The sequence below is a fragment of the Heliangelus exortis genome, chromosome 2, assembly GCF_036169615.1.
Source record: "Heliangelus exortis chromosome 2, bHelExo1.hap1, whole genome shotgun sequence".
In the NCBI taxonomy this organism is placed as follows: Eukaryota; Metazoa; Chordata; class Aves; order Apodiformes; family Trochilidae; genus Heliangelus; species Heliangelus exortis.
In genome coordinates this window covers 57,263,287-57,284,404 of record NC_092423.1, presented here as the reverse complement: position 1 = coordinate 57,284,404, position 21,118 = coordinate 57,263,287, and the positions used below count along the sequence as shown (strand labels likewise).

Here is a 21,118-nt window from a genome sequence, read left to right as displayed (position 1 = left end):
GTATAAAGAAAGGCTGCAATCCTAGATGTTCTTCCACATGAAGAAGTTCCATTACAGTTTCTCATACTAAAAGTCTAGACTTTTTAATAACACCATATCCCCTATTACAGACAACTCTGCTATATTCAAACCTTTACTAAGTGACAAATAGGATGCTGCCAGCTACCCAAGGTTACTACCTCATACACTATTTGATGACTTCAATTTTGCACAGAGGAAAGGGCATATCAAGGCTTCACCTCGCTAGAAAAAAATCAAAAAAACAACCAGCTCAATGACCCGAGAACATACCCTTTCACACATGCAGAATATGGTTTAGACTTGTTTTTTACAAAGCCACAGGAAAACACTGCCTAACATTACTGAAGTTCCTAGTTTACTAGAGATATCAATTTACTATTAAAGGAAGGGTGATATGCAGAGAAGCAGGAATGACAAACTAGTCTAAGATGATCAGGTTGCATTCTTAAAACTGCAGAAGCTATTAGAAAGTTGAAGTGGTCATGTTCTTTCTCCTCCATCCCTGCATTTACAGGACCAAAACCAGACAGAAAACAGTGCAGAAGCAACAATAAAAAGGTTCAATCACTCTGACTCCGCTTGTTCATCTGTGGAGAGCAAAAACTAGCATGCAATTTGTGTACATGCACACAGGAAGATAAAAATACAAAAACTTAAACGAATTTCAAATTTTACACATTCATTCCCAAACACAAAAATGAACCAAGCCATAGTCAAACCTCTCTCAAAATGAGCTTCTTTCAAGGGTACATACACAACCTCACATCAAAGGTATGAGGATTAATAGGTGCCAATGCAAAAGATGCCCTGAAATCTGAAATTGGGTATTTCTCTTCAATTTAAGTGTTTAAGGAAACCACCTTAATTGCCACAGATTTTACAACCCCTCTCTGTCCTTTGATACCATGGATATAAATGAATCCTGATATAATCTCAAATGCATATTCCATCTAAAGTCTTGATTCTGAGTTGTACACCTTCCTCTGCAAACATCTCCTTCCACCAAGATTCCAGATCAAAACAGATTATTGCCAATCATCCTCTACTGTTACAGAAAAGATATGATAAAGTTCTTAGGACACACTACAGAAAGATAACCCATGTTTCAGAGAGAGGCACCAGCCTGGAGATGAAGTCAGAAACAGGGAAGGGAACGTGAATGGGATTAGAAAAATATTCCTTTAGTATGAAGATTACTAAAAAGTTAATTAGAAAGTATATGAAATGAGAATTGGCACAAGGAGAGATAAAGCTTAACAGTACACTTTTTGGAGATGCAATGCACCCCCCATCAGAGAAGTAAGGAAAGTCTCGTATTTTTAAAATCTATTAAAAGCTTCATAAAATAATCACACGTTGGTATTTCTTTCAGCTTCCTTAACAGGTCTTTACTTCACTTGCTTAATCCAAGTCTTTTTTTCCTATTTAAATAATATTCTTAGCACATGCATCATAACTGCACATGCATCTGAATACAGTAAGAGGCAGATATTCAGTAACATATATTTACACTGAGTCATCAGACAGGCCAAGTTACTTCAAGTAAAAAGCGGGGTTTGGGTTGACCCTGTTATGTGTATTCATCTTCCTGATCTTGTGAAGTTTTATGACTAAATAAAGCATTATCTTCTTGCATTTTGCTTCCCATTATTTTGCTACAGAATTCCCAAGGAGTGCAGTTTGATACAATTTGCACTTCTTTTGATGCCACTGTCTCCTGGCAAGACCCAAGTACAGTCACACATAACTGAATGTTTTCCTCAGCATAAAAAGATGAGTGCTTCCTTCAGAAGCTACTCTCCTCCTCTCTAATCAGCTCAACAGCCAGAGCTTCTAGGCATACAGGTTTTCAGTGCTCTCTAGTGGACACACATCAGCTCCCCTCCTACTCTCACCACTTCAAATTCTTCAGACCTTCCCAGTCCAGTGGGTAAGAGTTGAATTTCCATATTTTACTAACAGGAAAACGAATTCAGCATCTTCCACAATCCATACCAGAAGAGGAAACAGCAGTAAACTATCCTTGCCCATGTCTCAACCTCCAGTTATCTATGTGTAAAAGAACAAAGACTGTGACTACATAAACACAGGGGGATGAGGAAACATCCATGTCCAAGTGTAGTTAAATCACTTCATTCCTATCAGGAAGTGTTTTCATTTATAACTGATCTGAAATAAGAGTGTCATACTATTGTCCTTTTGGAGATGTAAATTTTTGCTTTGTCTCCAAGTAGTCCATGCTCTTACCAGATAAACACTATAGTATTTTAAAAACCCAGACAGAAACCATTTTGGTCTCTAAGTGCACTTAAATGAGCAAATATGTTTCTCAGATGTGTTGATAACAATGTCATGAGAAATTTACAAGCACTAAGGTAAACTAATCTTCTGGAGGTAGTAATATACCTCAAGTATAATGCATTTCAATACATTTGGAACAGGCCCTTTGAACCTACTGCCACAAAAGCTCCTTCAAAACCACTTAACTCAAAGAGGACCAAAAAAAAAAAAAAAAAAAAAAAAAAAAAAAAAAAAAAAAATTAATGTTTTCCCTCAAGTCTTGGTCCACGCTTTCCATAGCACAGAACTTGTTTCTTTTTTGTTTTTTTTTTTTTTTTAAAAAAAACAAACACAGAAAAACCCCCAAAACAAAACAAAGCCACAAAAAAACCCCAAAGTATTATAACACTATTTGGATGGGACCACTACCATGATGCTCTTATGGTATACCTACTAATGAAAGGTCATGTCTGGTGAAGTGATTCAAAGCTTGGAAAATTAAAGTATAGACAACTAAATGAATGCACTAAAGGCTATACAGGCAACCAGCGAGAAAGTCAAGAACAGAAGTTGGGTCACCATAATAACTTAGTGCCTTCTCCATTCATTTCCTCACTGCACCATGACCATTGTACATAATCACTGCTTTATGACTGACTACCAGATCAGGCACCAGTGAGACAACGGAGTTATAAAAGCATCTCTGTGTGCACTATGACACATGTCACAGAGGTTCTCAACAGTATACTTCTCATACCTCAATCTGATTTAATAACAGATCAAACTCTTGTGCTGCAGCCTGGAAAGCAAGGTGGCAACAGAAAGGAGACACTAAAACTACACTGCTTGACAATACTTAAAACAAGCAGGTTCCCAAGAGCTCAGATATTAATACTATATACAAAAGAAGAACACAGACTTAAATACACAGTATCTACTTAACTTTTAAAAGTTTATAAAAAAATTCTTTTTTGTATCTGATGTCTGCCTGAAGTAAGAAAGTCACACAATGCTTTTGTTTGTAGAATTGCATAAAACCGACTACATATCATTTGCTAACATCTTGCAGAACCAGACAGTTTAGCACAGAACACCACCTTCAGCCAAGGGACTTCCATGGAAATCATATGTTGAAATTATGTATTTCAAAGGATACTAAGAAAGTATATTGCAGCAGTTAAAACCTGTGGGGTGCTCTAAAAAAAAAAAAAAAAAAAAAAAAAAAAAAAGCAACACAAGCCTCATTATAATTAACACTTTTTATATTATCAACACCTTTATTTATTTCATCATTTGTCTTTGTTTTACAAATCTAAAAGAGATGAACTGAATATTCTCAGGTCCCCCCAACAGCAGTATTATGCTGCAGAAGAAACTTTAAATCCTTTTGTGACATTGTAATGCTTCTCCCATCAAAAATACAATTTATGAAACAGAAATTTCACCAGAAAGTGGAACATCAGAAAAGTAATAATCAAGACTCTTGGTTGCACAAGATGTAGAGTTTAAAGGGACAAAGGAGCAAGGCCATCATGATATGCAGAGAGTAAAAGATTCTGGGGAGATGAGCAAGAGGGCTGTCCTAAAGTTACAACTGAAGAAGAAAGTTGTGATGCTTCTCCACTTCCTCTTTAAAACCCAAAGCAATATACAGTCCATCTAGTCTAGGAAGTAGACCAATTACAAAATGCAGACTTTGTCTATCTGTTATCTAGACTTACTAGAGATAAAACAGAAACCTAAACCAAAGTAAAACATCTACAGCGTTTGTATACCCCATCATAAGAAATGGCCCAAACCGGTAACCAAGTATCAAAACAGCCCCCCTTTTTAAAAGAACAAAAAAAACCCACAACCCAAACAAACAAACAAAACATTAAAAAAGAAAAAATAGCACTTCTGAATGCTATTAAGAATTCCTGTTTAATGCATTAGCTCTAACATAGCACAGCTCTAATACCGCATCTTCTTGCTTAAGAGAGCAAGAAGGTCGGAGGAACCAAACCGTTTTACTGTATATTGTGCACTACTTTTTTCCGCAGGGTTTGGTCACCACAGAGCACACAGATTAGCTGTTTGACTGTCACTGAAAGGTCACCTACCGAAATCACCACACTAACTTTCAGAACAGACACTGCCAGGACGCCACAAAGCGGCGCGTAAAATGTTAAAAGCATCCGACATGGGAGTTGAGGGGACTCTTTTTATCTTAGCTACGTGAAACATTCAACACGTATCTACACACTAGCCGGCGGCGCTTGCCTCTCCTCCCCCGCGGAACTGTTTGTAGAGGCCGCTCAGCGCCCTGATAACCAAGTTGCCGTCACGGGCCACGGCCACCGTACCCGCACAGGAAGGGCCAGACCGAGTTCCAGCCCACGGGGAGAGGAGCTGGCGAGCTCACAGGGCTGAGGGCGGAGGAAAGTTACCCCGGGCAGACGCCACGCGAGGCGCTGCGCCCAGGGGGCAAGCCGGGAGCAGGCCGCCGCGGGTTCGGCGCCCACCACCCCCTCCCGGGAGCCGCCAGCCGCCCGCCCCTGCCCCTCCTCGCCCGGCCGCACCCCATCTGCCCCACGCCCCAGCCCCTCCCGCGAAGCCGCTGCCGCGCTCGGACAACAAAGGGACGGTCAGTCCCCCGGCTCCACCAGGCTCGGACACCGGAGGATGGGGGGGAGGGGGGGGGAGAAGGAAGGCGACTCCGCCCCAGCCAACCCCTCCGCCATGTTGTTGAAAGAAACCGGAGGGGACTCGCAGCTCCCTGTCGCTCTCCTCCCCCCGCCCCAAGCACCACCTCGCCCGCTCCCCTCCCTCCCCTTCTTCCCCTAGACACGCGTGCACTCACCGGCCGCCCCAGGGAAGCGCAGCGCGGCCATCACCAGACACAGGAGGGCCCAGGGCCGCCGAGTGGCCGCTACCACCATGGTCCCGACCCGACACCGCAGAGCCAGGGCGGGCGCGCGCGCGCCCGCCCGCCCGCTCGCCCGCGCACCAGGATTCCGCCTCACGACCCCGATCCCCTCCCCGCCCCTCCCCTCTCCCGCCCGCGACAGACAGGGAGAGACGCTCCCGCTGCCAGCGCCTCCCCAGCTCTCCCCGGCTGCCAAAGTAACTGACGCAGCAGCTCCGACGGATTGGCCGGTCCTCCGGCTCCGATCCCGCCCCACTCTTACCCCTGCCCCCGCCCCACAGGCCCGCCCCCCCGGCAGCTGCGGAGAGGGGAACAAGGCGCCTGCAGGGCACAAGCGGCACGGCTGAGGGGCGGGGCGAAGCTGTGATTGATTGGCGGAGCGAGGCTTGTGATTGGCGAGGCGAGGCTGTGAATGGCGGGGCGAGGCTTGTGATTGGCGAGGCGAGGCTGTGAATGGAGGGGCGAGGCTTGTGATTGGCGAGGCGAGGCTTGTGATTGGCGAGGCGAGGCTGTGATTGGTGGGGCACCGGCGGCGTCGCTAGGCCGGTGGCTGAGGGCAGGGCCCGGGCACCGCGGGTCGGTGGGCGCCGATCGGTGGCGGGTACCGGTCCTGCGAACGCAGCCTCTGCGTTGCCGGAGGCACCGTAACTTCTCTCCGAAACAAGGGGTGATGGGATGGGGGGGGACCACCCAAACGTGCGGCTGAGGCGCTGCGCTGGCCCGTCCGGCACTCCTGGCTTCCTCGACTCGCTGGCTGTGAGGTGCGGGGCCGCGGTGAGAGCGCTGCCTCTGGAGTGAGTTATGGGAGGGATTGGGCGGCACTCAGGTTGTCTGGAGAGAGAAAAACCCGCAGCAGCTGAGGAATTGCCCCTCTCCGGAGACAGCGCGGGTGAAAGGCGGACCCGCAGAAGCATGCAGAGCCCTGCGGTGCTTCTCGCTTGGGTTGACACACAACACTCCTGACAGCTTATTCACTGCTAACATTGGAGCTGGCGTACTTGTTAGAGCTAGTCCTGCATCCTGCTTCGTAATTCGGGAGTGAAGGATGCGTCTTCCCGCAGCACGGGGTGCTACAGGGTAGAGCCTCCGAGTTTTAGTGCCGGGCCAGAAACAACCGCGCTGGTCCCGGTGTGCAGCTCCCGTCTGATTACACAGTCTGCACGTTACCTGTTCGTAACGGGAGGGATTATTTTGCAATCGGAAGCGAATTTTCACAGTTCTAGTAGCTGACTGAGGTTCTGGTTAATCTTGCAACCAGTGGCAACTAGGATCCACCCTATGAAGAAAATTACCGTGACTGAGATTGTTAGTTTTATCCACAGCTTGATTATCTTTTCCAGAGATGGCGGGGAAGGAGGAAAGGCGCTCGCTCTTCTTCCCTCTTAGGGTCGGGTAGCCACTCTCCAACCAGTTACCAGCTTGCTCTGGGAATCCACTCCCCCCCGCCCCGTCCACAGTCCCCCAGTTTTGGCTTCATTACCTGGCTGTTGTGTCCAAATCCCGAAAAAGTTCAGAGTCCCTCACGTTTGGTATCTGCTTTTATACTGCTTTTATCACTTTTGCTTGATGTGTGACCCTTCTGTTACAGGACAAGTCAAACGGGTCACAGGTGCTTTTTCACTGCAGTCACTCTTTCAAGCAACATTTACTGTCTCTTGCCAGCTGCTTACTTTCCAGTTCATAGTGTTCAGGGCAGCAACCCTGAATATATAAGCAACACTTGCTAGATTTAAGAAATACTTAGTGTGTTACTTGAGGATAAGCCCTTTAAGTATTTCTTAATACACTAACACTAAAAAAATACTGAAACACTTAAAATTGCTTAAATCCTCTGCCACCCTTAAAGTTGCTCAAATCCCAAGGCATTTTTAAAATTAATATAGAGCACTGAAACTCTAGGTTTCAATTCTCACTCAGTTTTCCCTGGCAGTTTTACCCAAACCAAGACAAAAAGGATCAAAGTGTGTGCAATTTATATAAGCACACAAATCAGAAAGTTCAGCAAAGATAGATCTTGCTAAATCAGAGACAAGCAAAAGAAAACGTATTTTGAAGTCACTGCTTTCTAAAATAGAATTACTAATTTTATAAGCTTTTTAAGCATCTTCCCAGAGCTCAGTACTGGAGCCACTCATGTTTAGTATCTTTGTCAATGATCTGGATGAGAGAATCGAATGCACCCTCAGTAAGTTTGCAGATGACACTAAGCTGAGAGGGTGTGTTGATCTGCCTGAGGATAGACAGGCTTTGCAGAGGGACCTGAACGGGTTTAATGGGCCAAGGTAAATTGTGTGAGATTCAACAAGGCCACTTGTCAGACCCTGCAACTGAGCCACAACAACTCCAGGCAGTGCTGCAGGCTTGGTGAAATGTGTCTGAAAATCTTCCTGGTGGAAAAGGACATAGAGGTGGTGATCAGTAGCTGGCTGAATATGAACCAGCGGTGTGCCCAGGTGGCCAAGAGAGCCAACAGCTTCCTGATTGTGTCAGCAATAGTGTGGCCTGGAGGATTAGGGGAGTAAATGTCCCCCTGGTGAGCACTGGTGAGGCCACACCTTGAGTACTGTGCTCAGTTTTGGGCCCCTCACTATGAGGACATCAAGGTGCTGGAGCATGTTCAAAGGAAGGCAGTGAAGCTCCTGGAGGATCTAGAGCACAAGTCTTACAAAGAGTGGCTGGGGTTGTTTATTCTGGAGAAAAGGAGACTGAGGGGAGATGTTGTTGCTCTCTACAACTACCTGAAAGGAGCTTGTAGTGAGGTGAGGTTTGGACTCTTCTCCCTAGTAACAAGTAATAGAACAAAACGAAATTATCTCAAGTTTTGCCAGAATATGGTGAGATGGATATTAGAAGAAACTTCTTCACTGAAACACTGGAACAGGCTGTCCAGGGAGGTGGTTGAATCACCATCCCTGGAAGTATTTAAAAGATGTGTAGAGGTGCTTCAGGACATGGTTTGGTACTGGCCTTGGTTGAACATGATGATCTTACGAGTCTTTTCTATTCAGAATGATTCTGTGATTGCCTGGTTTGCCTCATCAATGTGTCAAAAACTATTTGCAGTGAGATTTTAGTTATTCAAAACCCAGTTAATCATCTCCATTAATAGAAGACCATTTGAAAATTAAGACGTATGAAAGCCTTTTTGCTTTTAACTCACTGTCTGTGGAACACCAGGATCACTTCTCCAGGTTGTGAACTGTGCAGCCCAGGAATACACTGTATCAGTCTGCAGCTGCTTGATCCTTCAGCTAACACTCTCCTTATTATGCACCTAATAGGTTTGTGGATACATTACAGGGTTGTCCGCTGCAGTTATCAGACCTAAACGATGACAGTCTGGTGTTGCTGCTGTCAAACCCCTCGAACTCAGTGTTTCATTACAGCTTGTACTCTACTAATCAGCTTCTGAGCTTGTTTCCTGCACATATGAATCAGAATCATAGATGGTAAGGGATGAAATGGACCTCTGGAGATCACCCAATCCAACCCCCCTGCCAAAGAAGGACAACCCAGAAGGCTGTGCTGCCATTCAGAGGGACCTATACAGGCTGGAGAGTTGGGCAGGGAGAAATTTTATGTATTACAAGAAGGGCAAGTGTAAAGTCTTGCATCTGGGTAAGAACAACCCCAAGTACCAGTATAGGTACCCCTAACCTTTATGATACAAACCCAAATCTATCAGTTTGGCTTCTAGAAATACTCATTCCAATAGCTGAAATGTGTAACTGATGTATCTTATACATCAACTAGTTCTGTTCTATAAGATGGTTTGTAAGATTTTTATCTGCTCTGTATCTGCAGTGTGTTAACTTCTGCCTAAAAGTGCAGCAGAGCTTCAAAATAAATGGATGTTTTCAACCAAAGTCTTCCTCTTAAAGGTGTAAGAATCTTATTTGACTGATACTCTGATGTCATTCATTTAGACTGCTGCATTGGTTTCTAATGCAGTCATTCCTTTCAGCAATGCTCATTTTGGTGATTCATTTGCTTTATACATAGATCCTTACCTGAATTAGCAAATGTTCTTCCTGATGCACAGCTGACCTTTGTGTTGAAATCATGCTGAAAAAAGTGTTCGGCTTTGATAGGGAGAGTTAATTGATTTTTTAAGTACTGGGCCATTTTTTTCTCTGTCACATCCTCCATTAACATTACTGTTTCTTTTCAGTTATATTAGGAAGCATAAAGAGCCTCTCTGGCTCTGGTTAAAATGACAAAAAATGTTTTTTCCAAGAGAAACCTCATCTTTCTAACAGATCTCTCATGACATCAGCTATCTCCCTTGCTGCTGTGTGAGTACAGCATGTGAACTCAGCACCACAGCAGTCCAGATGATGGATGGTTCATGCTCTGTATTAGGTTGAAGGGTGTGCAATAAAGTCCTGTAACCTGTAGCTTAATGTTAGAGGTGGGAAGCAACTACTGAGAGTTCTTTAACATGCCATTGATGATGCTGAGCCATTTCAGTTCCCTGCTAAGCTCTAGCAGCTATTCAGGATACAGAGAGGTTTAGCCCTGTGAAGGGATGGGCATGAAGAATATTCTGGACCTTTTTTGCTGGTCCTGACTTAAACACTAGTTCAGCATCTCCCAAAAGCTGCATATTTTTTTTAGATTTTTCTCCTCCCCTCTTCACAAAGCATCCCATCCTCTCCCCATCTCTTGTCACTGCAGTCCTAGGCAAGAGACAGCCAACTCCCCAGCTGCTGGCTCTGTCTCAGGAGTGGAAGAGCAAGAACTGATGGTGATGACTGGCTGGAAGCACAAACCCCACTAGCCATGACTTGGCCTATCTGAGGGTCTGCCAACAATTAAAGAATTAAAGGTAGATGGCTTCTTCTGGAAGCATGTGAAAGCACTTTATTTTTTCCCTTGACCCTTCTGTGTCTCAGAGTGAAACACCACAGTACTTATACAACTCTTCCAACTATGTCAATTAAATAAATCTTGCATTTTAAGGAAACAGCCTATGGATGCAGTGAATTGTTATGCATACATAAAATGTAATATAAACTGCTTTTGTCTCCTTACCATGTTGTGACAATGGAGTTACAACTTTTCCAAGAAAAAAACAAGATACAATTCATCTGACCCTGGGAAGTAAGCTTTTATATTAAATTGGAAAAATAAAGCTGAATTTCACAATATTATGTTATATATCTGTTTGTTATAGTAAGTGTGATTTGTTTTTGTCTTTTCAGGGTAGCTATCCAGTAATTAATGCTGTAATGGTAAGCAAATGAACACGTGTTTCCAAACACAGACTCTAGATTAAATTTTTAAAAATGGTAATGTGGAGTTTGACCTCCATGGTTGCTGCCTGATAAAATATAAGTAAATATGTTGTTTAAAGTATGCAGTAGAAATTTATAAGCAAAATATTTCAGATATTACAGTGATACTGTTTACGGAAATTATTTGCATTTACTGATCATTCCTATAATTGCTGCTATTTTATATTTACAAATCTTTAATTATGTGAATACCAGAAGGGTAAATTCACAAAAACGTCAATCACTTTACGTGTAACTTAGTGGGATAACAATGTCTAGAACCTATTTTAAAGAAATGATGACATACATAATTCATTCAGCAGTCTGCCACAACAGGAAATTACTCCCTCTAATATGCAATGAAATAAATAAAGTCAGATGATTCATTTGTCTGCATTTACTTTGCACAGTTCTACCAATAAACCAGGATGTTTTCTGTTAACATTGCTCCAGGTTTCCTGGTAATAATAGCACCAAAAGAAGGATCAGATTTTTTCTAGGTAAAATTCACTCCTGCATAAAACCCTATGCCTAAAAGCTACAAAGAAAAAAGATGAAGTAAGATGTGGAGCCTGCTAAGTTTACGTATAAGCACCGGGCTGGGATCTGTTCAAACTTACAGGAGTTAAATACTCATTTTCCACTGAAACTGACAGGAGCTGGGCACCTTCGTTTTTAAAGCTTTTTTTAAAAAAAATATTCCAGCCCTGTAGGATGTAACACTCACCCTGTAGGATTTAACACTCTCCCATTAATTGTTCAGGGGCTGTATATACACATATACGTTAATAGTGCCTTGGGTATTTTTTCAAGTGAAAAGAAGAGAACAGAGCATGCAGCTTCTCAACTGAAGAAGCAGCAGCCTTGCAGGTCATACTTATGAGACAAACTACTGGATCTTCCTCATAGACTACAATTGACTTGTGCTCTTAAGTGATCTTCAGCTCAGCCAAAAAGATAAGCAGCTGTGAGTTAATTGTTGGCAAACTTGGAACCACATAGGGTTCAAGAGGAAAGAAGGGCTTTAAGATAGGTGCATGTGCACTGGATGTTCCCCCTAACTGAAATGCAGTTTGTGTTGAGGTATGTCCCTTCAGCTATTTTTCCTGAAATGTGCAATTACAAAATTTAAAATATTTACATTAATTAGAAATGAAATTTCAGTGTCAGCTTTTTCTGTCATAAAAGGGAACATTCCTATGTGCAACAGGTGAATTATTTTCCTAGGGGATCAAATACAAAGCTGTTTTCAATACAGAGAACAATAAACAGATTACTGCAGCTGTATACTTTCTGATCAAGAATTTTCCCTGTCTTCAGTGGTGATGCTTGTCCCATAGCTCCCACACTGTCTGTGTGCCAGGCTTCACAGTAGCTGTTAACCAGTCGGATCCCATTTGCAGTTGAACCATGCCATATTACTTTTTGAGGCCTGAAAGGTAATGTTAAGAAGTTATTTCCTGAAAGACAGTATTTTGCTTTATTCAACTTCTACCTGTGGTGACATTTCTGCTTTTCTTCTTGAAGCAGACAGTGGGTAGGGAAAGATGAAGATAGAAAGGAGAACACATAAAGGAGAACACAACCTGATATCCCATTAGGCTGTCAGAAATGGAGAAGAAACATGGCATAAGGAAAGGGAGAGATTTTAATCACATTTCTAGTAGCCTAAGATATGGATAAAAATAAACGTAAGTTTTACAAAACTTCTAAATGATAATGTATACCCACCAAGATGGATCACTCATGATGTTCCTCCCATCGAAGGAGTAGATTGGAACATGAATGTTGAATTGTCCACCATTTCCATTAAATACAGATTCCCAGTTATTAAAAAGTATTTCTCCCTGTTAAAATTTGAAAGCAAATTTTACAAATAAACCCCAAATCCATGGTATACATGACTTTTATAGACTTAACTAAAATCCTTCCTGCATTGAAGATTACTTGTGATTCCAGCTTTCACATTAGTTTCTGCATGATGCTCCTGCACAAACCGATCATTTCTATGCCAAATGGTCACTGATCCACACTTTTGCATCACAGTTGCATCTTTCCTGTTATCACTCCAAATATTCAGCTTGATCATCTCCTCTATCCTTTTCCTTCAAACAGTCTAAGATGTTCGAAAATTGCCTACAACTACTGTTGCTACAGAGAAATAATACAGATAATTCATATTGGAACAACTGTTGAAATCACAGTTTATTGTGCAAAGTGTTACAAATATTCAAGGCAAAAGCTTTTAGTTAGGCTGCCCAAGCAGCTTTTGAGTTTTTCCAGTCAAAGTTGAAACATCATTGTCTTTAAAAATTTGTCTCTGAGGTCCTGTATTTGTATGTACTTCAGAGTAGCACCCATTCAAGCACGTTTGAAGCATCATGTGTTATTTCTATAGGTTTCTTTGGCTGCTTGTTCTGGGAGTCAGCAAAAGCTACAGAGATGTGGGGTTTTTTCCCTCAGTTTTAGTATCTGTTTATGTGAGAACATAAAATGGGGAGACTCATGTGAGACTTATGTGAGAGTCATGCACTAGATTCTCCTCTTGATTTTATTGGGGTAAATCCAGCATCACTCCTAAGCACAGAATTTTCTTTTATCTTTAGAGATGAGAAAAAGACATTTTATCCTACTATACTGAAGGAAGAACACAACCACTACCTTTGAGAAATAAGGATTCACTTTCTCTGCTGATACAAAAAATAGACAGAAAGCTGAACATCATACTGATGCTTTGTCAGCAGTTTCCTCAAAGTAGGTTATTCTTGTAGCTTTATTTCTATCATTAGCTTTTTAGGATCTTGAAAAAGGCAGCCCTTGAAAATGCAAAGGAAATGTGAGACAAGCTGTAATTTTCTACTTTAAAACATTTTTGTTTCTTGAACCCTACTCCAAAATATGAAGCAAAGCTGCTTCTTTATATACTGCACTATGAATTGAAACTTAATGCTTTTGCCACTTTCCAAGAGTTTGGGGCACCTACAGCATATCTTAATATAACAAGTACTAAGCATTTATTTTTACCTTAAGATTGACTATTGGTAAATGGTGTCTGTCTGTTTTTCTGACAACTGTGGCCAAATCTTGCAAATGTGATGAGAGGAAGGCTCTATAGGTAGATCTCAATCCTGCTTGTTGGGCCTGTTGGAAACACTCAAAATCTGCTCGCATGTCACCGGAAAATGGCCAGTTTAAAGCCACCAGATGCAGCTGAAGGAAAAAAAAAAAAAAAAAGCAAAGCTACTTTACATTTTATAACACTAGGAAGGTATTCTACTGAAGACAAACTAGACTGCCCTTCCTCCTGTCAGCACAAGAACTAGAACCTTCCATATCAGGTATGAAAGTCATTTGCTGCCATAACATTACATTTCTTAAAGCTATCAGAGTCAGAAGAAATACCTATTTATCTTTGAACTTTAAGGAAACCATGAAGATTATGTACTCCTAAAAAATAAAAATTCTTCTAAGAGCAGCTAATATTTTTGAACAGAAGTCTTGGAGTTATAACAAAGCAAAATCCCAAATCCTACATCATGGAAATAAGGAGTAAGGATATAAAATTTAACTGTTATCGAATACAAGGAGTAGCATGCTTACATCAAACCGTACAGATACAAGAACTAATCCACATTTTTTGGATTTTGTTTTTTTTTTTTTTTTTTTTTTTTTTTTTTTTTTTTTTTTTTTTTATAGCTCTGTTACCTTGCTTTCTTTGTCTGAATATTTTAAAGCATTTTTAATGAAGGCATACATTCTGAAGTATCTATCTCAAACAAGCAGTGACATGAAGATAGAAAATATTCTAATAAGTATTTGCTTATAACACTATTAAGAATTACTCTCTGTTGCAGGTGCAATCACTAAATGAAAAGGTATTTTTAACTTAGAATAAGGATTTTGGGTTTTTTCTTTGAGATGGGAAAGGGGCTAGGATGATGAAAATAGATCTGGAAGAAAAAAAATTTAAATTATCTGTGAGATGTCTAAACCAGTTCAAGAAGTGTATTCGTAAATTCTTAAAATAAATCCCATGAATGTGAAGAGGAAATATCACAAATCTCCCTCAGTATGCAAAGTGTTGCATTTCAAACTACAGCTATGAAGTTGCAATACAGATCTCATACTTACTGCTGGTTTTCCATGGATCATATTTGATATTGGACTTGGTGCTGGAAGAGACTGAAATCCCTGTTATTTTAACACATGCAAACAGACATGTTGAACATGTTACTTGGGTCAGAATTTTAGACAATAATTTTCTAACTAAAGCACATGTTGAATACTGGAGAATCTGAAACTGTGCTGCCTCTGAAAAATAAACCCAAACCCTGTAGCCAGAATAGCTTATCTATATAACACCATCTTGGTGTGTCACAGAAATTCATGGTTGAAAGCTGTCCTGGCAAGTGTTGTTTTGCTATACTCATTGACTCTGCCACCACCAGATTGCACCTAGAGTACTGCATGGAATCATTCTGCTCTTGGGGGCCACAGAAGACCAGTTCAGAAAAATTAAAACTGAAAGGATAATGGAGATACTGGAAATTTGGTGGGTGGGAATGTTTCTCAAGACCTTGCTAATTCCCTCTCCTAGCAACTGGCATGTAGAGATCAGAAGGATGAAGGTTTTCACAGCTGTCTCAGGAAAAACAAAATTTTCTCTAGTTATTGTAAGCATGAGTGACAAGTCACTCACTGTACCAGTTGGGAAACACAAGTAGCGTCTGCTGGAGGCTGCAGGCAATTTCTTATGACATGAGGTCTAGATATTTCTCACTGTGTTAACTGCACTTCTCTCTGATCTGCTCGAATATTGTATTTCTTTCTGGCCATCTTCCTTCTTGCAGCTCATTTCTAGTACTCTCTCGCCCTTTCATTATCTCAGCAATCAGATCAATTAACCTGTCATCAACAAGACTGTTCTCTGTCACTTTAGCCACTTCTTGGTTTTCATACTGCTGCTATGATTTGGAAGAGACATCATGTTCACATGCAGATTGGCACAGTAACTTGCAGAATAGGGTCAGGTACAAACTAACAATTGAGGCTTTAGAACAGACTCTTAGAATAAGCTACATGCAGGCAATGATGATGTAGCCTGAATACAGGGCTATAATATTTTAAAGAAAACCTACTTTTCAGAAACACTTTATGAACTTCCTGGAAGGGGACCAGGGCTTGATATGACCAACTTCAATGTTTTTAAACAGAATACTGATATTATTTGTTTGTTTATTTTAGTAGGCAGCATGCTCTGTCCTGTTTTTGTAGATGCTGCCTTGTCTCTATAGTGTCTGGAGTCTCAGATGGTGGAAACAGATGACTGGCCTGTGTCAGCCAATTTGAAACCTTATGCTTATTGTGAACTGAGAAGTACCAGTGGAAAATTATGTTGTGCGGAAATCTGCCTGAAAATTCTGCCAAGTGTATAACCTGTTTTGTGTATCTCGACTAAATTTTTCACGGTCCAATATTTTGTACTTACATGGCTTGACACAGCTGGAGGAGAAAGGCTGTCAGCAGGGACAGGAATTAGCTCACCAAGCTGCAAAATCCCCAGAGAAAACAAAACAGTATCACCAGGAGCTTCTGAACTAAAAAAATGGAATCTTTGTACTCATACTTCTCCACCTTTGTAAACAATATCTGCAACAACACCACTTTGAGTACAGAAGTTGGAAGCAGTGCTACAGTACCTGCAATTTTTTCCATCCATTTCGAACACGCATAAAAATCTCACTGGTTTCACTCAGATAGATTAGCGTACCTTCTGCTAAAAAATGAACTTTTTCCAACATTTCCTCAATGTTTTTTAGTGTTGTAACCTGTCAAGCAGGAAAATGAAACATGCTTTATCAGATATACAAAACATTTTGCAAGTTCAATTGTTAACTCAAGTCTCATTTGAATACATAAATGCCAAGGTTTCTTCCACAAAAATACTCAAGGTCAGTTTTATGTAATTTCATACAAAAAGCTTCAATGCCATAAATATCTTACTACTTTGTCATGCCATCATTTTGTGGATTATAATAGAATTACAGCACTAGTTAATTTTTCACAGAGTGAAGATCATTACATCTCTACAGTTGAGTGTCCTGGATCAAAATGGCAGACTTCAGAAGGGATTTGATAAGGTTTATAAATATTACACACTTGCTTCTGGTATGTTTTGGTAGTGTTGTGATCTCATTTCTTCAAGGATGTTTTCTTCCATTCCTTTTGTTTTGTTTACAGATGTCAGTAGTTTACACAGCAAGTATTTTTTGTATTTCTCTTCTATAGATCATGAGGATCTATGAATGGATATTTCTCAGCTATGGACATTGGACTTACTACCTCTGTCCTTGTGACCTGAAGGTAAGAACACAGTTCCTTCTAAGATGGGTTGCTTCTATAATCTGTTAAATAATTACAGGTTGTGTAAAATTGGGAGCAAGTTTTTTGAGAGTGTTATTTCTTGACACTTCAGTGTAATTTCTTTATAGAATCATAGAATCATTGAATTCGGAAAGGACCTCTAAGACCATCAAATCCAACCATCAACCCAACACCACCAGCCAATTAAACCATGTCCTCAAGTCCCATATCTACACATCTTTTAAATACCTCCAGGGACAGTGACTCCACGACTTCCCTGGGTAGGCTGTTCCAGTGTTAGACCACTGATGGCCTCCAAACACCAAATCTCCCACCAGTCCTCTGTAAACAGCAAGCCTAGGGAGGCAACTTCCCTGCAGGCTCACTTAACAGCCCTGCCAGGAAGTAATTATCTACACACTCCAGGAACATCCTAGGCTGCTTCCTCTCTGCTGTGTTGGATTTCCAGCAGCTGTCTGGTAAGTTGAAGTCTCTCCCTAGAACAGTGGCTACCAATTGTGATACTTCCACCAGTGGCTTGTAGAATTATTTCATCAGCCTCTGTATCCTGGTTGGGTGGTCTATAACAGACTCCCAAGAGGATGTTTGCCTTATTGGCCTTCCCCCCCATCGTCATCTATTACAATTAACCTTATTAACACAATTGTTGAGCTCTATACAATCAAAACACTCCCTAACATACGGACCCATCCCACTGCCTCTCCATCCTTTCCTAGCCTTTCTGAAGAGCTTGTAGCCATCCACTGCAGCACTCCAGTCATGAGACTCACACCGTGTTTCTGTGATGGCAAGAACATCACAGGTATCCTGATGCACAAAAGCTTACAGCTCATCCTTTTGTTTCCCATTCTGTGTGCATTTGTGTAGACTGCTCATATCTTCAGTGTCAGAAGGCATATTAATACTTTATGAATCACGCATTTACCTTTCATCTTATCACTACGTGCCCCTGTTAAAAGGCTCACCAGAGCTTCCTGGTGGGCCCTCTTCAGGTATTGTAAGGTCACTACAAGGTCTTTTTCCAGAGCTTTCACTACTCCAGGCTGGACAGTCCCAAGTCTCTCAGCCTGTCTTCATTGGAGAGGTGCTCCAGCCCTCTGATCATTTTCATGGCCCTCCTCTGGATTCATTCCAACAGCTCCATGTCACTCTTATGTTGAGGAGTCCAAAACTGGACACAGTACTCCAGGTGGGCTCTCATGAGGGGATAGAAGCGGGGGAGAATCACCTCCCTTGAGCTGCTGGCCACCCTTCTTTTGATATACTCCAAGATATGGTTGGCTTTCTGGGCTGCAAGCTCACATGACTGGCACATTTGAGCTTCTCATCGACTAATACCCTGAGTCCTATCCTCAGAACTGTTCTCCGCTCAACCTGTATTTGTGCTTGGGATTGCTCTGACCCAACTGCAGGACCTTGCTCTTGTCCTTGTAGAGCTTTGTGGGCTGCATGGACCCAGCTCTTGAGCCTGTCATGGTCTCTTTAAATCACATCTCTTTCCTCCAGTGTGTTGGCCATAGCTCACAACTTGGTGTCATCAGCAAACTTGCTGGGGGTGCACTGAATTCCTCTGTCCGTGTCACTGACAAAGATGTTAAACAGTGACTGTTCCAATACTGAACCCTGAGAAATGCCACTCATCATTTGGACACTGAGATGTTGACCACAAATCTTTGAGTGCAACCATCCAGTCAATTCCTTATCCACCAAGTGGTCTATCCATTAAATCCATTTTTCTCCAATTTAGAGATAAGGGTGCCATGTGGGATAGTGTCAAACACTTTGCACAAGTCCAGGTAGATGACATCAGTTACTCTTCCCTTATCCATCAATGCTGTAACCTGGTCACAGAAGGCCACCAGATTTGTCAGGCAAGATGCACCCTTAGTGAAGCCATCATCTCCTTTTTTGACATGTTAGTAATAGGACAATGGAGAGACTTCTCTGCATATCAGTTTTCCCAGATATATATATAAATATGCTGCTGAAAAATTCAGAGGTTCAAAAAAACAGAAAACATTCTAATAAAAAAAACCCACAAGACAGAGCTTTCCCTTCTCTCTCAGAGTTCCCAATGGCCATCAAAAGATCTGAAGCAAGGTTTCAATGGCAAACTTGCTTATTTTGTGTCTTACCAGATTCCTTGTTGCAGGTGAACCTGGCTCTCCAGGAGGACCTGGTGGCCCAGGCATTGGAGCTACTAAAATAAAACAAGCATACAATACATGTTGAAATTAATTTTTTTTTTTTTTTTAAAGAGAAGATGAGTGACAAAAGGGAAGTAAAGTGACATAACGAGTGACATAAGGAAAGTGGTAGTGTCTAGGAGTAGTGGGAAGTTTAAATAGCCATAGACCATACATATTCAACTTCTGAATATCTGTGTTCAATCCAAGTACAGAAAATGAACCTAAGGATTTTTTTAAAGCAACAGTGAAAGTCTTTTCTCTGTTATTTGGGAAGGTAAGGTCAACAGATTGCAGTTTGTTGTGGATCGTTGAAAAAAAGGGAAAGAGAAATGCAAAGTGGAGGACAACAAAATAGGTCCAGGGATAGCCAGGAGAGTAGAGTAGTATACTGCTGGTAGAGAATATATAAGGTTAAGTAAGAAATCTGATTAGGAACAGAAAGGAAGTCTAACATGTCCTAGCATGCTGGGGAATCTGGAGCATGAAACATACACAAAGAACTACAAGATTCAGTTTCTAACCGCTCCCCAGTTCCTACCTTGCTGGGTAGCAAAAGGTGCTCAGCTGCTCCTCACTACGCAACTAGTGCTATAATTCCAAATCTGGGCAGAATTACTGTCCTCCACAAAAGTGGAGGAGAAATGGAGGAATGTAGGAATATACTCTGAAACTGCCCTTTGGACAAATTCTGCTGAGCATGTATGGTAGCTCTCCCCACAGTAACCCAAGTCCTCTCATCCACAGCTTACTGGATACAGCAACTAAATTGACTGAAGGAAAGTAACAGAAGATAAATTAAAGGACCATACCTTCTGCTTTCATAATTTTCAAAGGAATCAGGATCACAGTAACTAACAGTAAAAGTGGAGCTATAGATTCTGCCCACACACACAAATACATGCAGCAAAGTATTGACTATCTTCTCTTTTATTGTATTTTTGCACTCTGAAGTAGTTTGATAGTCTGAATAAAGGATTGTAAGATGTTTAAAATACAGTTAGTTTGAATCACTGAAGAGGCACTAAAGACTAGCCTTGAGAGCACTGCTGCATTCCAGAGTTTGCTTTTTGTTCTGCAATTTTTGAATTAGGAAGGTTCAGTTAAACACCAATTATGTAAGTTCTAGTGTTCAGAAATGTTTGTTTTTTGTGAAACTTGGAGGAACCTTGAACTCAACTTTTACAAATTGGAAAATGTATGTTCTGAAGCATTTACGAGTATCCTCCAGAGCAGTTCCTTCACGGCAAGGGGAAGGGGGCCAGTTCTCAGAAGTATTCTGTCTCAGAAGGGCTATTTGTCTGCAGATAAGGCGTTCCTCTTTGCCAGCATACTGGATGTGAGCCTTATATTACTATAAGCAGAACTTTAACAAATATAACTGGGCCTTGAAGATAGGAAATAAACATCTGTGTTCATAACATTTAGTCAAATGGACAACCATCAGTGTGCTGGCTGAAGAAGCTTCTTACAAAGTAAAGAGAATTAATGTGTTGGAGGATGATGAAAACTAATGGCAGAGAAGCTAAGTTGAAGTATGGGTATGGAGTACTAAAAGTAATTTGCTTTGTCTAAGTCTTTTAGCTAATATTCAGAAGTGCTTAGTATAAATTACACAGTAAAAGGCCTGAAGGCCTTTATGAACGTTACTGGTGCTGAGGATCTGTCCATATTATGGTGATCAAGGGCTAATTCAGGTACAGGCCTATGGTCCACTGCTGAACATATTAAGGATTTCTTCTCTCTTCAGAAGATGAACCCTTATGATTGATAGACACTCAGTTATAGAATATTTATGGATCATTATTAGATGTCTCAGCTTGTCTTTAGGCAGCTGTATAAACCCGTCTATCCAGGTTCAAGAAATACCTGGAGAGAACAAATCTGAGACAGAGAGGTCTGCTCCCCATACTAGCATAGTCGAGGTACCGGTCTGATCATTGGTTCTCAGAAATGGAGATCTGCATAAGATAGAATTGCCCAAAGATTAGATAGGACTGATTTGCATTGTAACATCTCTATTCAGTGAATGATTGCCATTGTGTTAGTAGTTAAAAGAATGC

At 41.4% G+C, this 21,118-nt stretch overlaps 2 protein-coding genes and 1 long non-coding RNA gene across 4 annotated transcripts in view; 1 reads left to right on the top strand and 2 right to left on the bottom strand.

The window, feature by feature from the left end:
* Positions 1 to 5,399, bottom strand: part of TGFBR1 (transforming growth factor beta receptor 1) — a 32,930-nt gene extending 27,531 nt beyond the window's left edge. Inside the window, exon 1 of the mRNA XM_071736259.1 lies at positions 5,144 to 5,399. Within this exon, the coding sequence (XP_071592360.1) occupies positions 5,144 to 5,222 (79 nt within the window). The 5' untranslated portion in view covers positions 5,223 to 5,399. The remainder of the gene's footprint in view (positions 1 to 5,143) is intronic.
* A 490-nt stretch (positions 5,400 to 5,889) lies between these two features.
* Positions 5,890 to 9,075, top strand: LOC139792628 (uncharacterized). Of its 2 annotated transcripts, none has more exons than XR_011724323.1 (2): positions 5,890 to 6,003; positions 8,218 to 9,075. It is a non-coding gene; the product is annotated as an uncharacterized lncRNA (long non-coding RNA). The 2 variants fall into 2 exon arrangements; XR_011724324.1 differs by having other exon boundaries at positions 5,890 to 6,098.
* Positions 9,076 to 10,046: 971 nt separating this feature from the next.
* Positions 10,047 to 21,118, bottom strand: part of COL15A1 (collagen type XV alpha 1 chain) — a 113,571-nt gene continuing 102,499 nt past the window's right edge. Inside the window, 7 exon segments of the mRNA XM_071736270.1 lie at positions 10,047 to 11,917; positions 12,217 to 12,332; positions 13,510 to 13,695; positions 14,617 to 14,676; positions 15,974 to 16,033; positions 16,185 to 16,313; positions 19,005 to 19,069. Coding sequence (XP_071592371.1) covers positions 11,701 to 11,917; positions 12,217 to 12,332; positions 13,510 to 13,695; positions 14,617 to 14,676; positions 15,974 to 16,033; positions 16,185 to 16,313; positions 19,005 to 19,069 — 833 coding nt within the window. The 3' untranslated portion in view covers positions 10,047 to 11,700.